The sequence below is a fragment of the Geotrypetes seraphini genome, chromosome 3 (assembly GCF_902459505.1).
Source record: "Geotrypetes seraphini chromosome 3, aGeoSer1.1, whole genome shotgun sequence".
Classification (NCBI taxonomy): domain Eukaryota; kingdom Metazoa; phylum Chordata; class Amphibia; order Gymnophiona; family Dermophiidae; genus Geotrypetes; species Geotrypetes seraphini.
The window spans coordinates 143,777,960-143,795,051 of record NC_047086.1 but is presented as its reverse complement, the minus strand read 5'-3'; the positions used below and the strand labels follow the sequence as shown (position 1 = coordinate 143,795,051).

The following is a 17,092-nucleotide window of genomic DNA, read 5'->3' as shown; positions in this document are numbered from 1 at the left end:
TCCCCATTCCCCCCAAACCTCCCTCATACCTCAAAAATAGATGACAACAGGAGGGATGCCTAGTCCCTCCTGCTGGCAGGCCCACCACTCCAAAATGGCAGGCCTTTCCCTTCCAGGTGCATCCTTGGATGCACAGGGAGGGGCCTAAGGCCCTGATTGGCTCAGACACCTAAGGCCCCTCCCCTTTGGGTAAAGTATATTCATTTTTTGTTTAAAATTTGGAGGAAAATGTTTGAGTAATATATTACTGTTTTATGATGCTTATGTTATTTGTACTTTATGTATGTGGTTTTGTAACCCACCTAGGATTTAAGCAGGCTGGAACTTATATAAATAAATGAATAAAACCTGACAGACGAATCCGTTTCTACTTGTGCACTGTGCTATCTCTGGTTCAGAGTTTGGTTTGCTCCTGTGCAATGCCATTTGAAGGCAGGAGGCCAAGCCAGTAAGAAGTTAGGGGTTCTCTTTGCTATTATGTAGGGGGTGCAGAAGAGCGGCACTCAGATGCTACTTCACTTTGTGGGGATTGAAGGACTGTGTGGGTACAGGGCCTGCTTCCTCTGGAGAGGCTATTGAATGCAGCAGCATTATCCTGTCTTTAAGGCAGCCAGCTTTATATCAATATGTTCTGTATCTCGCTAATGTTATACATCCTGCACTAAAATGGGAGGTAATGCCCACATTAAAATTATTGGATAGCATGCATAAGAGATAATTCTGTAATGTATGTGCTACTATTTGCATTCCAAAAATCCACCTATGCACCTAGGCACCTAGGCACTACTAGCCTATCCAGGCATATTTGTGCCTATATTATAGGTGCAAGCAGTTATGCCAGCCATAGAGCTAAATTTAGCTCTATGGCTGGCATAACTGCTTGCACCTATAATATAGGCACAAATATGCCTGGATAGGCTAGTAGTCTATAAAGCAGTGTATCGCAAACTGTGTGCTGCCTGAGATTCCAGGTGTGCTGTGAGATGCTGGGGAGGAAGAGAGGTGCCAGCGCTGGCTGACTCGCGGCAAGAGGCACATCCTGTAGGCAGGCAGCCGGTGCCAGCACCTCTCCTCTCTGTGCCTCTTCCCTTCCAGCATCCCCCCCCCCTCCGCGGCGGCTTAGGGTCCCATCTGGAAGGCCTTTGCACATACATGGACTTCAATATGATGATGTCATACTTGTGCATGACATCATCGTATTGACGTGCACGCACTTCTGGATGCCCTCGAGCCGCAGCCACCACATTGAGTGTGATGCGGCTTCGCAAAGTTTATAAGACACTGCTATAAAGGAAACCAGGCACCACACAGGCGCCCTCTAGATGCCTCTATACAGTAGACACACCATTATAGAACTACTCCTTAGCTGCTAATTTTAACACAGATTTTAGATCATAGACTCCAGAGTACTATAAATCTTACTACCTGATCTGCCTTAACTTTTGGTCTTTCTGTCTTACTCGCCCTTTCTGACCTTTTCTGTTGGATCCCACAGACAGACCTCCTTCTCCTGTCAATGTGACTGTCACTCAGCTAAAGGCCAACTCAGCAACGGTGTCATGGGATGTGCCTGAAGGTGATATCATCATTGGCTATGCCATCTTACAGCAGGTAGGACCTTTACTGCTCAACCAACGCTGCGTGCTCAGTAGATGTTGTTAGAAATCTCTGAGTATGTGAAAACATTTAAATCTAGCATAATTTGCCTTATCATCCTTTTAATTAGAAGGTTTTAAGGATTTCCCAACTCCCAATGTAGCAAAGACTGCCAACAAATTTCTTTATGCCCCATTCAAGCATAAAGATCTTAACGGGGGGGGGGGGGGATGGGTGTCATTTTATCATAGGTTGCCTATGTAAGAAGTCAAAAAGGTTTTAAGACTACTTTAGAAAGACAACATAGATGTCAAAGTACCTCTTTAATATATAATCCCAGAATATGCTCATACACACGATTCATACCCAGATTCACACCTGCTCTAGACAAAGAGCATATTTATTATAATATGCTAATTCATTGGCTGCATTGGAACTATGTTCACCCAAACTGCAATCCCAGGATTGCTTATGCACTCTTAACCTGCATCTACTTTAGCATGCATATGTGATAACAGTGTTTTAAAAGCCCTATTTTGCATGTACAACGAGAAAAGTTTGGTAAAAAATCAAATTAAACTTTTTTTTTTGAAAAATCAATTTTATTTCTCAACATAGTCTCCGTTGATGGTTATCTGCTTAGTCCATCGAGTTTCTAGATTTTTCATCCTGTCTGAAAAATAGGTTTTGTCAAACTCTGCAGAATGCTCATTGAGGCATTGATGACATCCTCATACGACAAAAATTTCTTCCCACCAAGCAAAATTATTAAGTTTGGGAACAGGAAAAAGTCAAACAGGGCCAAGTCCAAGGAATAGGGAGAATGAGGGATCAATTTGAAGCCCAATTCGTGCAATTTTGCCATTGAGACAATTCATGTCCTGGCGAAAGAGCATTTTTTTATGCGCCAATCTTGGCTGTTTTTCCTTCAAACCTTTCAAATGGTTCAACAATGCTGCATAATAGGCTCCTATTATTGTTTTACCCTTTTCCAAGTAGTCAACCATGAATCTTCCTTGGTAATTCCAAAAAAACAATGGCCATCACCTTCCAAGCTGACAAAACAGTCTTTGCTTTCTTCAGTGCACTTTCACCAGTTGTTGTCCGCTGCTTTGACTGTTGCTTCAACTCGAATGTGTAGTGGTGGATCCAAGTTTCATTCACAGTAATGAATCGATGCAAGAATTCCTGCGGATTTCAATTAAACACCACTAAACACTGCATTGAAATGTTCTTTCATGTGCATTTCTGGTCAACAATCGCGGCACCCATCACGCACACAAATTTTCATGTGCAAGTTTTCATGCAGGATATTGTGCACTCATTTACTTGAGATGCCTATAGTCTCAGAAATCTTGCGCACTTTCACTCAGTGGTCTTCCATAACGATATGATGGATTTTCTCAGTCATATCCTTTGTGGTGACCTCAACTGGGCGTCCAGAGCGCGCTTCATCTTCAGTGCATGTACAACCATGTTTAAACTCATTTATCTAGAAATAAATAGTGTTCAACACTGGCGCAGGGTCCCCATGAACTTTTATCTAACTTGGCTTTGATCTGCGCAGCTGCCTACTTTTATCACTCCACAGAACTTTGTTTTTTTCCATTTTTGTGATAAATGCAAACGTGGTCAATTCAAATGGCTGTCAAACTTTTGTCACAGTTGTTTTGAAGAATGAAGCTAGCCAACAGTGATGCCACTTAACAGACTGTGGCGCCATTTCATGGAAATATACCAAGCTTTTCTAAAAAAAGAGGACATGTCTGGGTAAATTCCGGACATCTGGTAACCCTATATCTAGAGCCATCTCATTCTCTGTTCTGGACATTAGCCAACTATCTGAAAAGATAAACTGTAACCTATAGATAGCTACCTTGAATAGAATTAAACTCAAAGCTCACTTTTAAATGGTCTTTGGTACTTGAGATGCTTTGGTTGCTGAATCTCTCAGATTGAGCTGTTGCTGCTTTAGCATCACTTTTTAATTAGGGCTGCAAATTAATCATAGTTAACTCTGAGATTAGTGCATTAATTATTAATCACAATTTAAAAACTTAAGTGTGATTTTAAAAATTAATCATGTTGCATGTCTACTCCAAAAATCTCTTCTGCTCCTAAACCTGTCCTTAGCGCTATTCGGCATCTTTCCCCCACCCACGATTCAATATTATCTCCTCCATACCAGTCTACTTTAAAAGTAGTTTTCTGTTGGTCCCCAGTAGCGGCAGTGTTGCACATATGCTGCCTGTAACCTGGTCCAAAGCTTTCCTTCTGACTCTTCATGGCTATGCAGAAACAGGAAGTGACATCAGAGAAGCCAGGATGAGCCAAAAGGAAAGCATTGTAGCAGGTTGCAGACAACCAATGTGAAATGCTGCCAATGTTAGGGGCCAACAATAGACCAGTTGGGGTGAGGGCAGATGCGAACCCCACGATTGAGGAGGTGAGTGAGCTGCAGGCCCGTAAGCAGAACTGAAGAGGCCACCAATGGAAACATGTCCAAGGCAGTAAACTCCAGTAGCCACAAGAAGAGTTTGGTGCTGCTCACCACCAAGTTTGTGTCATTGCTCATGGGACAGAAGGGAGGGAGGGAGAGGTGTTGGACAATGGGAGAGAGGGCGAGAAGAAGATTAAAAAGAGAGAGAGAAAATTAACCCCAGGATAGAAAAATATAATGGATCTGGGTGAAGAGGAGAGGAAAGAATGGGGGGGGGGAAGAGATGTTGGATATGGAAGTAGGGAGGGAGATTATCAGTCCTTTAGGGAAGGGGGATGGGATTTGATCTACCTCCTTTCTGTGGTTATAATCAAAGCAATCTATATTATTATTATATACAGCTACTTATTTTGTACCTGGTGCAAGGGGGGATTAAGAGGCTTGATTGACTAGAGCTGCAAAGAGCCACAGTAGGAAATAAATAAACAGCATAGTCTTAATTGTGCAACTAACTGCAATTAAAAATTTTAGTCAAAATGCAGCCTTATTTATAACGTTGCCTTTTTTTCACAGCGACAGGATGGCCAAATGCAGAGGTTCATTCGAGAAGTCAACACCACAAATCGAGCCTGTGTACTGTGGGATTTGGAGGAGGACACAGATTACATTATCCAGGTGCAGTCTATTGGGCTGCACAGTGAAAGCCAGGCCAGCAGACGGGTCCATTTCCGTACCCTAAAAGAAACTGACCGACTGCCATCCAACAGCTCCAACCAAGGCAAGCACCATCTTCCTTTCTCCTTCAACCATTTCTTGTAACTCAAGAGCCCTCTCAATTTTCCATATTTCCTTCATTCAATTATCTAGTTAATCTGGTTGATAAACAATGATAGCAACATACTGATCTGATAAAATGTCAAAAATTAATAAAGAATAATGTTCAGTGCTAAATGAAAAATGAAATGCAGAAAAATCATATAGATACAGAAATAAGAACATAAGAAGTTGCCTCCACTGGGTCAGACCAGAGGTCCATCGCGCCCAGCGATCCGCTCCCGCGGCGGCCCATCAGGTCCATGACCTGTGAAGTGGTTCCTGACCATTCTTATAACCTACCTCTGGTTCTATCTGTACCCCTCAATCCCTTTATCTTTTAGGAACCTATCCAAACCTTCCTTGAACCCCTGTACTGTGCTCTGGCCTACAGTGGTACCTCGGAATCCGAACGCCCCAGAACTTGAACAACTTGAACTGTTTTGTTTTGTTTTTTTTTTAATTAAATTTTGCCACGGAATCTGAACACTGCTTTGGAATCCGAGCGTACGGGAACTGCAAGCGCTGCTCAGCCCAAAGCTTCCCCTCTGATGCAGCTTCCTGTTTCCGCCTGGGCGGTTCGCGTCAGAGGGAAGCTTTGGGCTGAGCACCACTTGCAGTTGCCATTGCCGATCTTGCTGCCTATGCCGGTGGGGGCCCGATCTTGCTGTCTCTGCCAGGGGGGGGGGGCGATCTTGCTGTCTATTTGAAAATCTGAGTTTGTGGGACCAAGGAACGAATTAATCCAGTTTCTATTATTTTCAATGGGAAAAATTGTCTTGGAACTCGAACGGGGGTTCTGGAACGAATTAAGTTCGGATTCCGAGGTACCACTGTATATGGTGCCATGCCATTAACAGAGAAGATTTGCATGACTTTAGCAAAAGTGAAAAGAGGATTACAGTGGGGCATGATGAAAACATTCCAGGGCATTAGAGAAACTTAAAGGGATTCTGATCGCTCCAGTCGCTCTCCCAAGTAAGAAGTGGTTCTAGCAGAATGGAGGTGGGTAGACTAGAGAATGATACGGTGGTAGTTACCCGCAGGTAGCCACCAAAACGGTGGGGGGGGGGGGAAGTGCTCACTGCGGGCATGGGGACAAGGCCATCCACCACCCCGTGTGCTGCAGAAATCTATCTCCCAAAACTCAAATCCAAATCCTCAAAACTGTTCAAACTCTTCTCTGCAATTTTGTTATGCAGCGAACCTTCCCCCCCCCCCCAATAACTGGAGATGTTGATAATTCCCTATACAGCATAATTACCCCTCCCCCCCAATTCTAATTTATCAAATTTAGACCACAGACCATTTGGGTAGCTGCCTTCTGAACCAATTCCATCTGTTTCACTTTTTTATTTTTTATTTATTTATTCAATTTTCTGTACCATTCTCCCAGGAGAGCTCAGAACGGTTTACATGAGTTTATTCAGGTACTTAGGCTTTTGAAGGTACAGTCTCCAAAATAGCACCCCCAAATGAGAAGTTTCAAGTTTATTAAGTACTGTATTTGATATCCTGCCCATCATTACGTCTAGGCAGTTTATAATAGGTTAAAACAAAGTTAAAAATAATGGTCTTCCAGATACTTATAAAGAGGCACTGTCACCTTTTTTTCTGCTGGCCATTCCTCTCCCTATGCACCCAAACATCCTTCTGGCTTTCTCCATCACTTGTCAACCTATTTGGCCACCTTAAAATCCTCAGATAAGATCACTCCCTGCTTCTGCTCATTTCTTGTGCACAGAAAAATGTCAGCCCCCTATACTGTACCACACCCTTGGGTTTTTACAGCTTAAATGTATGACACTGCTTTTGTCGACATTAAATCTCAGCTGCCATGCTCTAGACAACAACGGCAGACAGTGATTCTGTGTTAAAAGTAAGTTGATTTGCATTCTGTTTTCCTGTTTATTAACACAGAATGATCCTGTCTCTTCTCTCCTCAGGTGAGATAACAGTGGAAGGCGTGGAAAAGGAGAGGCAGTTGGAGACGGGGGAAATTATTATTATTATCGTTGTGCTGCTTATGTGGGCAGGTGAGTTGAACTGTGAGGGTAAACAAAAGGCTAAAAGCATATATGGCAATATTGGAATAAAAAGATAAGTGCGACCCAGCCAAATCAAGGTGTCAGGAGAAAAACATCTAAAAACAAGAGGAGATTAATTATAGCTGTGTCAAAGAAATTTAAAATAAATAACATTTAAAATTATTGCACTTATTTTTGAAGCTTAAAGGCATCAATTTTTTAGAGGCAGAATTGATGTCTTTAGGCCTTATACAGTCTCATATGACAGGATCTTACAGCCAGCCTAAACACACAAACTTATACCTGCCCCATCTATCTATATGTGTGTCTGTGTATTTTTATAAAATATGTGCGTTCATTGCATACTTTCTACCCAACCTGCACCCTTGAAATGTCTTTGTGCAGTGCAATCTTTGTGTCTGCCTACTTTTGATGCAAATATACAGCCACATAATTTTATAAAAGCTCTCTTCTGTTTGTAAAACAGGCTTTACCTGAAGAAAAAAGCTTTATAAAATTATCCCATAAAGTCACATATTGATTTTCAGCTGTGCTATTTTTGTAAATAGCAGAGCCAGTGCATGAATGGCGAGTACCCTAGGTCAGTAGTTCCCAACCCTGTCCTGGAGGACCACCAGCCAGTCAGGTATTCAGGATAGCCCTAATGAATATGCATAGGGCAGATTTGCATACATGCCATTTCCAGTATATGCAAATCTCTCTCATGCATGTTCATTTGGGCTATTCCAAAAACTCTGACTTGACTGGTGGTCCTCTAGGACAGGATTGGGAACCACTGACCTAGGTAAACCTCCACTTTTACACCCCCTCAATTACTGTAACATTCAGGCCCTTCACTTGCAGCCCCTCCAAGATTTTGATATTAAACCTAATAATTATGATCCACACCCAAACATCCTATAAAAAATGCAGGTTAAACTATAGCTTGATGGATATTAGAGTTTATGTGGCTGTTGGGATCTATTATTATGTTTTGACTTCAGCTGCTCTTTGCTACCCCCAAGAAGCTGCTGCCCTAGGTGATCTCTTAGTCTTACCTAATGGTTAGGCCAACCCTGGCAGCACAGCTGAAAAGCCATGCATTGTTAAATGACTTCCTACCTCACTACCATTATTATACAATAACTTGAATGTACAAGTAATGACACTCTATCAGCCGTTAAGGTCAGAAGGAGCAATACGACTGTCATTGACGGAATTTTCACAAGTACATTATGACAGCACAAGGGCATCTGCGATTTCCTTAGCAGGTGTGACATTGTGGAATAAATTGACAGGACCTTTAAGAGCACTCTTAGACTTACAAAAGTTTAAGAAAGTACTGAAAACCACTTTGTTTGTGGAAGCATTTAAATGAATGACTACTGGAGATTCATAAGGTTACTGGCATTACTCTGTGTAGATGTCTAAGAGAATGTATTTGTTTTATGGAAGAAATTATTGTATGTATGTTTTACTATTATAATTGTATTTTTGTAAGCCACTTAGGTATAGGCAGGTAAGAAAATTTTTAAATAAATAAGTATTAATGACAAAAAAAGCAAGATATGTAGAGAAGTACACAGAACCATTTGTATAATGGCTATTGTATCATGCTATTCTTCATGAGAATGGGTACAAAGCTGATGGCTTTCCTTGTTCACACCTATGCAATAAAACACTTTTGTTCCATCTCATCATTCCTTCCAGCTGTCATTGCACTTTTCTGCCGCCAATATGACATCATCAAGGACAATGACTCTAACAATAACAAAGAAAAAACCAAGCCATCCTCAGAGCAGAGCACACCAGAGCGGCATACAGGAGGGTTGTTACGGAAGGTAGGTCACCAGCATGACCCACAGAAGGGTTGCTGTATAAGGAGTAGTCATAATGCTCAATAGGTAGGTTTATCCTAATAAAAAAAATAAAATAATATGGAACGTGAGAGCATGGATTACTCTCTAGAACAGGGATCTCAAAGCCCCTCCTTGAGGGCCGCAATCCAGTCGGGTTTTCAGGATTTCCCCAATGAATATGCATTGAAAGCAGTGCATGCACATAGATTTCATGCATATTCATTGGGGAAATCCTGAAAACCCGACTGGATTGCGGCCCTCAAGGAGGGACTTTGAGACCCCTGCTCTAGAAGTATTACTGTGCAACAGGAGCTCTAGGGTACTTCTAAGAAGGATGTTGTGAAATTATTTTTCAAAAGGAGTATCATGTAACATACATTGTGGATATAATCCCTCATAAAGATTTGCCTCTGGACAGAAAACAGTCTCCCGTACCTTCTTTCTGATTGGCTCTGTTAACTATGTTAACCTATCATTTCTCTCCTTCATTATAGGAGCTGTACCTTTATATCCTGTTCCCTCTAAGCTGAGTGGGAGTTCTCCAACTGCACTGTTGCTGGTGGGGAGGGTGCTTCAATATAGTGTTTTCAATCACTAGGGACAAGCAGGTTCCTTGGAGTCCTGCAGAGTTTGCCCGTCCCTCACTTTTGAAAATGTGATAGTGAAACAGCTCCCCCCACCCAAAAAAAAAGTAGGACTGTTTTAAATCTACTACTTAGTAGCTTCATCGCATGCCCCCTAGTCCTAGAATTTTTGGAAAGAGTGAATTAGTGTTTCATATCTACCCTTTCCACTCCACTCAGTATTTGTTAGACCTCTATCATATCACCTTTAAGCTGCCTCTTCTCCAAGCTGAAGAGCCCTAGCCACTTTAACCTTTCCACATAGGGAAGTCATCCCAAACCTTTTATCATTTTCGCTGCCCTTCTCTGTACCTCTTCTAAATCCACTAAATATTTTTTGAGATATGGCAACCAGAACTGCACACAGTACTTAAGTTGTGGCCGTACCATAGAGCGATACAAGGGCATTATATAATTTTCATCTTTGTTTTCCATTACTTTCCTGATAATTCCTAACATTCCATTTGCTTTCTTAGCTGCTGCCACCACACATTGAGCTGAGGGTTTCAACGTATCCTCAACAATGGCACCTAGATCCTTTTCCTAGGCAGTGACTCCTAACATAGAAACCAGCATCACATAGCTATAGTTTGAGTTCCTCTTTCCCACATGCATCACTTTGCACTTGCTCATATTAAACGTCATATGCCAGTTTGATGCCCAGTCTTCTATTTTCCCAAGGTCCTCTTGCAATTTTTCACAATCCTCTTGCGATTTAACAATTTTGAACAATTTTGTGTCATCAGCAAATTATCTCACTAGTTATTCCTATCGCTAGATCATCGATAAATATGTTAAAAAGCAGCAGTCTCAGCACAGACCCCCCCCCCCCCGGGGAACCCTACTATTTACCCTTCTCCATTAAGAATATTGACCATTTAAACCCACTCTTTGTTTTCTTTCAACCAGTTTTTTATCCATAATAGGACATTACCTCCTATCTCATGACTTTCAAATTTCCTCAGAAATCTTTCATGAGGTACTTTGTCAAATGCCTTTTGAAAATCCAAATATATAATTTCAACTGGTTCACCTTTATCCACATGTTCATTCACCCTTTCAAAGAAATGCAAGAGATTGGTGAAACTTAAAGTTCATAGAAATATGATGGCAGATAAAGGCCAAATGGCCCATCTAGTCTACCCACTCCTTTATAAAATTACCCCCCATACATACACACACACATGTCTAACATGATAGAAGGCAATGTTATTAATACATAAGATCACAGCCAGAATATTTAGGGTCTGTTTTACAAAGCCGCACTAGCGGCTGCTGTGTGGCAATAGCCCATGAAGCCCTTTAAATCTCTATGGACTTCGGGGCCGTTACCGCGCTGCAGCTGCTAGCGCGGCTTTGTAAAACAGGCAGTTAGTCTGGACAAAAACAAGAAAACAATATAGAGACTGATACTTTTAAAAAAAACAAAACCAAAACCCCAACACCTGAACTCCTACATTTGAGTACCTAAGTTAGGATCCTACATTTTCAACTGAAAATTCACCTAACATTAGGTTTGTTATTCATTTGTCTCATTCAGGGCTTGCCAAACCTGTCCTGAAGACCGCAGAGCCATTTGCATCAGATAAAGTTGCATATACTGATTTCCAGTGTATGTAAATTTATCTCATGTATTTTCATTGTGGATATTCTGAAAACATTATTAGTTGTGGGGTTCCCAGAACAGGTTTATGAGGACCTGATCTAGGCTTAAGAGCTTTGTTGAGATGCCTTAATGCCAAAAATCAATGCTATTTTTCCTCCCCCTTGTTCTAAATCCATTCCTGTTGCCACCTGCTCTTTAGGACCCTAAATTGAGTAGCCTATTGAAAAATTTGGCATAAATCTATAGATACTAGTACATTTTCAAAGAGGCCAAGTTTGGAGCGTAACGGTTAGGGGCCTAAACCCTTTGAATGTCAGCTTTATAAATATTATTGAGTGCACCCCTGTTTTGTTCCTCTGGGGCCATATTTCCCAGTTCTTTTCATGACTCTGAGCAAACAAATCTTACTCAGGCATACCCAGGATAGATATATCTTTTATTAGCAGTGGATGGGAATTACAGTGAACAAGTAGATACTAAGGTACAGCTGATAAAAGGGAATCAAACATATAATTAGCTGGGAAACTAAGCAAAAAACAAGGCTTAGCAGCATCATAGAAATCTCTTACCCCCTTTTACAAAGCCGTGCTGCTGAGCAGTGTGAGATAAATGCCGAGCCTCCGATAGGAATAGAATGGGCGGCTCAGCATTTAACGTGCACTGCTTAGCAACATGACTTTGTAAAAAGGGGGGGGGTGGTAGCTAGAACAGAAAAAATGCAGTTTTATATGTGCTTTAAACAGACAGTAATTCCGGCATGTAGATAGGCCGCAGAAGCCTGAATCTCACCCCAAAATATGGCAGGATCTTTCTGTCCTGCATCAGAACTCTTTCAGAGGTTGACAGAAAGAAAATTGGTATGCCAACCATTCCTGCTAATTGTATACATTTTATAATTTGACATTTTATTTTGGTCTTGTATTGTAGATCTTAAGCTACATGCATTAGGAATATAATTTCAGTGTTTTTGTAAAAAAAAACAAAAAAAAAAACAACAACAATCCCAAAAATGTCCTAAATTTGGCAACAGTGCCGCTCTGTATCCTTATATTTATAAGTGATGAAGTAATGGAAATCTACCAGTAGAAATATTTCTGTCACCCATACAAAAGCTTTTAGTATTCCTTAAACATATGCACTTCATAAAAAGAACAGCATTCTAAAGAGATGTTTAACTCTGAAGTATATCCCCATTGTGGTGAACGATCAGCCATACCCTTTGTTAAACTGTTCTTATATGAGTATGGTAAACTTTAGACTCTAATGAAATTTTTTACCCACAGAAAAAAGCTCCTTCTGTCAACATTATCGAAGTCTAACACAGGTTCTAACTTTTGAAGTTGTTGCTGGAAGGATTCTTCTAAAGGAAGAGGAAAGACAGATGAGGAGGACAGCGGTGACAGCTTTCCAGTCTGTGTACCAGCCATGCAAACACTACTGTTTCCAAAGACAGGTCCTATTCAGTTACGGGCTCCCGTGCTTGGAGTTGTCATGGAATTGTGCATGCAGAATTCTATCCAAAATGTCTATAACCAACTATAGGACCAAACGTTAAGAGGAGAAACAGAGCAAAGGAGAACTGGAGGGAGGCAATTAGCAATATACAAGGTCCAAGATTTATCCTACCACTCAGTGCAGTGCACAAGGTCTTGTTCCATTTATTGGAAGTTTTTAAGAGAGAGGGATTCTTGTGGGAGCTCAGAATGGAAAGACTAATGGTAGGTTCCTCGTGCATTGTTTTGTGTCAGTTTTAAAACATTGTGGACTGAAAGACCTCACTTGAGTATATTTAGACTGACAAAATGGAATTGCATTGATATGATCTTAGAAAAGTCTGTCTTTAAGTGTGCAGCCATGGCCTCAAGACAGAAGCACTTGTTTGTAAAGAAAATGATGGCCTAGCAAACTGCTATAAGACGGTCTTAGTTAAACTAAAAATGACTCATCTTATATTCAAGAACTGACTACAAAGATGAGATAACTTTTGGACTCATTCATTTCTACAGTGCATCAGAATCCAGTATCCAGTAGGTTTATGGAAATGCATGCTGGTAAGCTTGAATTCTGCCACTTATCAGCCTTTTCTCTTTGTATAATACAAAAAGCAATAGTTTAGTAAGTATAATCAAAAAAGCAAAAATATTCTGGAGGAAACCATGTTAATTCTTGCCCCAGGTCATTCCACTAGTAGACTACGCACCACACATCTATAACTTTGATGTTCCACTCCCTGAAGTGATTGAATCAGATCAGATGCACCCTGTCCTATTTTATCGCCTATTAATTCAACAAAGATAACACTAATTTTTATGTTATAATAATGAGTCATTGAAAAGAATATGTTACTTAACTCTGATGTGATATATGTTGAGTAGATCTTTGAGGTCAGCTATCTGTGGAACTGCTATATCACTGTAGGAAAGCCTATGATATACAAAACCATAAAATCTGACCAAAGTTTTGACAATGTCGAACTAACAGCTAGAGAAAAGGTGAGGTGATAAGGAGAGAAAGATGACAGAGAAATATACAGAGAGGTAGATGATAAAAACGTATTCAGATGTGGAGAAAGCATGATATATAAGCTAAGTATTAGGGATGAGAATTCTTTAAGATGAATTTGGTTGGTTAGCATGCCTTTAAAAATGTATTGGGCAGTTCTATTAACAGCTTACTTACATTTGTGCACCAACTGTTCACCTAAATATACAAATTGCCAACATTTACATATCTAATACACTTACCCATAAAAATATAATTTTGCAGTCTAAATGGCATTCTAGAAAGAGGTGCTCAAATGGCACAGCTCATATTTGGTACAGGGGGGCGTTCACATGGGTGGAGCATAGCAGGCTATAGGAAAAGCAAACATTTGATAGGCGACTATATTCTCCCATGTATGCCAGGTCTATAGTAGGTATAAAGGGGGGGGCACAAAAAAGTACACCAGTATGCTCTAAGGGCACCTGGGTGCCTAAGTGTCCATACAGAATAAGTTCTTACCCAGGGTGCCTAAGCGGAGAAGCCCTTTTGAAGGATTGATCCTCTAGTGCAGTGGCCTCCAACTTTTTTTCATGTAAAGGGCCACAACGTGAACACGAAAAAGCTTTGAGGGCCACCCAAAAATTTCAGACTTACACATTTAAGCCTTTATTACAGTAGTTAAAATACATCATCAAAAATTCTGTTTTTGTTATGCACACTTCTATGTTTTAGCAAAACTTTGGTGTGGTTTCCGCAGTTCTCTGAATGCAAGTGTATCTTGCTTTCTCTCGCTTTGTTATACTACTGCAGCACATGTGTATCCAAATATGAATAATGACTTTTGACCTGTACTACGGCTATATATACATATGGCACAGGCATAGTAGGTCCTATATCTGCCCTATGCCAACCTTCATCCATACCCATTCTAGATACAGTGCCTAAACTTAGGTGCTGGTAGGTGTCCTACCGCCGCCTATGTTAATTAACAAATGCCACAACATTAAAGCGTGTACTGGTACTTAAATAATACACACTGGAATCATGCCTACATAGATGCATCTAAGCCCCTAATGCACTATGAGCATGGCTTGGGCGCAATTCAAAACAAAAATAGGCACCAGAAATTTACGCCCAGAAAACCCTGGCCTACATTTCTGGTGCCTATCTTTGCGGAGGTGCAATTCCCCATAGGGCGCTATCGCATGATTGATGCACGATTGATGGCCACTGCAATCAGTGCTCTATAGAGAATTCAGGCCCTTACTGCAGAATTCAAGTGAGCAAGGTTGAACATAACGAATTTGCAGGACTTGAGGAACTTTTCAGCCAACTGTTTGCGAGCCACATTGGAGGACTTCAGGGGCTGCGCATTGAAGACCACTGCTCTGGTGTATGCAAAATTGATTTATTCCACACTTTTCTTGACACTTTTCATTTCATCCCTCCAGACAGGAATTAAGAATTGATGTCAGCAAGGGCAGGACATGGCAGAGGAAAAGGCCAGCGCTGGCAGCAGAAATGAATCGCTGCAGGTGTCAGGGCCACATATAAGACATACTGGGGAGGGATGGACTTGAGAGATAGAAGTGCTGATGCCAGGACGCCGTGGAGGAGAGAGGGCAGTGTGGTGCCACTGCTGGGTGGGCCTGTGCCTACCCAGGCCACCCATAGCTACGCTACTGGCATGTATATCATTGTATGTGTTACTTTTATTTATATATTCAGCAGCTATAAGTATAGCGCCACTAAATTTAGGAATAATGTGGAACGCCTAGATTAGCTGTTTCAAATCCCCCCACCCCCAATATTTTACTGAAAATTAACCTGCATTGGTTTGTGCTACAATAATTCTACTTCACAACAAATTAGTTGTCTTTCAGCTATCTTAAAGAAACATTGTGGATAGGCAAATATATCACAAACATACAGTTCAAAATGACAGAGTACAGAGAGCTAGTCAGAGACAGAGCGCCAAATATACTGTATAGAAGCTGAGTAGCAAGTATGGCCCTCCTCCTAATCTCTGATTCAATGCCTTGAACAGCAGGAGCATCAGACTGCAGACTGGTCTATTTTCAGTGTATCCTTGAGGGATATGCTAAAATCCAGACCAGGTTGCACCCCTCCAGAATTCCAGTTTGATACCCCCCTCTTGTGTTATACTGTATAGCTGAAGCCTTTCTGACACGTTGTGTGATCACATTTTTCTCTGGTTCCACAAGAGCAAGAAATCTCCAGAGTGTGAAATGTCTCTGAAAGGAATAATGTGCACTTTCCTTGATCATAATGTAAAATCCCAGAGTGGATCCTGGCAGGTTCTATGTGAAATAAATCCTACAGCAGTTCCTTGTAGGTGATGGTGTATCACTTACCAATATATTGCTTCACCACACCTAGAACAGTCATGATGTTAGGTACCCTAATTCAACCTGGTCTAGATCAGGGGTTCTTAACCCAGTCCTCGGGGCACACTAGCCAGTCAGGTTTTCAGGATACCCACAATCAGTGGCGTAGTAAGGGGGGCAGGGAGAGCGGACCACCAAACACGCCTTCTTGGTGGGGGCATCAGCACCTCTCCACCCCCCCATGCCACGCTCACGCCCTCCCTTCCCTTCCTGCCCTCCCTTCCCTTCCTGCCATACCTCTTTAAATCATTGCCTTTGTGAGCAGCTATTCTGGCTTGGTGCTCATGCCAGCCTGGCTCCCTCTGAAATCACTTCTAGGTCGAGGGACCAGGAAGAGACATCTGAGGGAAAAACAATGCCAGTGCGAGCAGCAGGCAGGAGAAGCTGCTCGCGCTGGCGAAGATTTAAAGAGATATGGGGGTGGAAATGGAGGGCATGAGTGTGGCGTGGGGGGGGCACAAATGGAGCAGGAGGATAAGAGAGGAGGGCTCGGGGGGGGGGGGGGAATTTGCAGACACTACCTCCATTGAACACAAATCTATCCAATGCATTTTCATTATGGATATCCTGAAAACCTGACTGACTGGGTTGAGAATCCCTGGTCTTGATCAATAATTCTCATCCTAGTCCTTGAGATACACTCAGATAATCTGTTTGGGGGTTTTTCCAGACTACCTACAGAGAATATGCATGAAATTATTTGCATGCACAGCCTTCAGAAGTTTATTTATTTCATATTTATTTATTCATTGTGGATATCTTGAATCCTGACTGGCTGGGTGTGTTTCAGGTCTTGGGTTGAGATCAACTGCTACAAGATTAGGGTTAAAGTTGTTCCATTTCATCATGCCATTCTGTGTTGGTTCTCATTTTGCTCTAAAATTGTAGAAAACTTACTTAGGTCCTCTTTAACTAAGCCGCGGTAGAGGCTCTATGAGCTTCAGAGCATTTAGCACCTGAACCACGGTAGAAACCTCTACTGCAGCTTAGTTAAAGAAGGACTTAATATTTAAGCAGCTACTATTTCATTACTAGAGATTCTGGTTGCCTAAGATAATTTTCATATGGAACTAGAGACTACCTGGAACAAGATTCAGAATGTAAATAAGACACTAAGGGCCTCTTCTATCAAACTGCGCTAGCAGTTTTTAGTGCAGAGAACCACGCTGTATGGCCCACACTGCTCCCGACACTCATAGAATTCCTATGAGCGTCGGGAGCAGCGCAGGCCATTCA

General features: G+C 41.6%; 1 protein-coding gene across 2 annotated transcripts in view; it reads left to right on the top strand.

Annotated features, from left to right (window-relative positions):
- Nucleotides 1-16,270, top strand: part of FNDC4 (fibronectin type III domain containing 4) — an 88,668-nt gene extending 72,398 nt beyond the window's left edge. The window contains exons 3-8 of one of the 2 annotated variants that reach the window (XR_004538632.1): nt 1,496-1,611; nt 4,610-4,814; nt 6,796-6,885; nt 8,587-8,717; nt 12,248-13,015; nt 14,900-16,270. Coding sequence is in view for 1 of the 2 variants with exons in the window: in XM_033935524.1 (XP_033791415.1) it covers nt 1,496-1,611; nt 4,610-4,814; nt 6,796-6,885; nt 8,587-8,717; nt 12,248-12,283 (578 nt within the window). In the remaining variant the exon portion in view is untranslated. Of the gene's footprint in view, nt 1-1,495; nt 1,612-4,609; nt 4,815-6,795; nt 6,886-8,586; nt 8,718-12,247 lie in introns of both variants that reach the window. The other variant, XM_033935524.1, reaches the window with a different exon arrangement.
- The last annotated feature ends 822 nt before the right edge of the window (nt 16,271-17,092 follow it).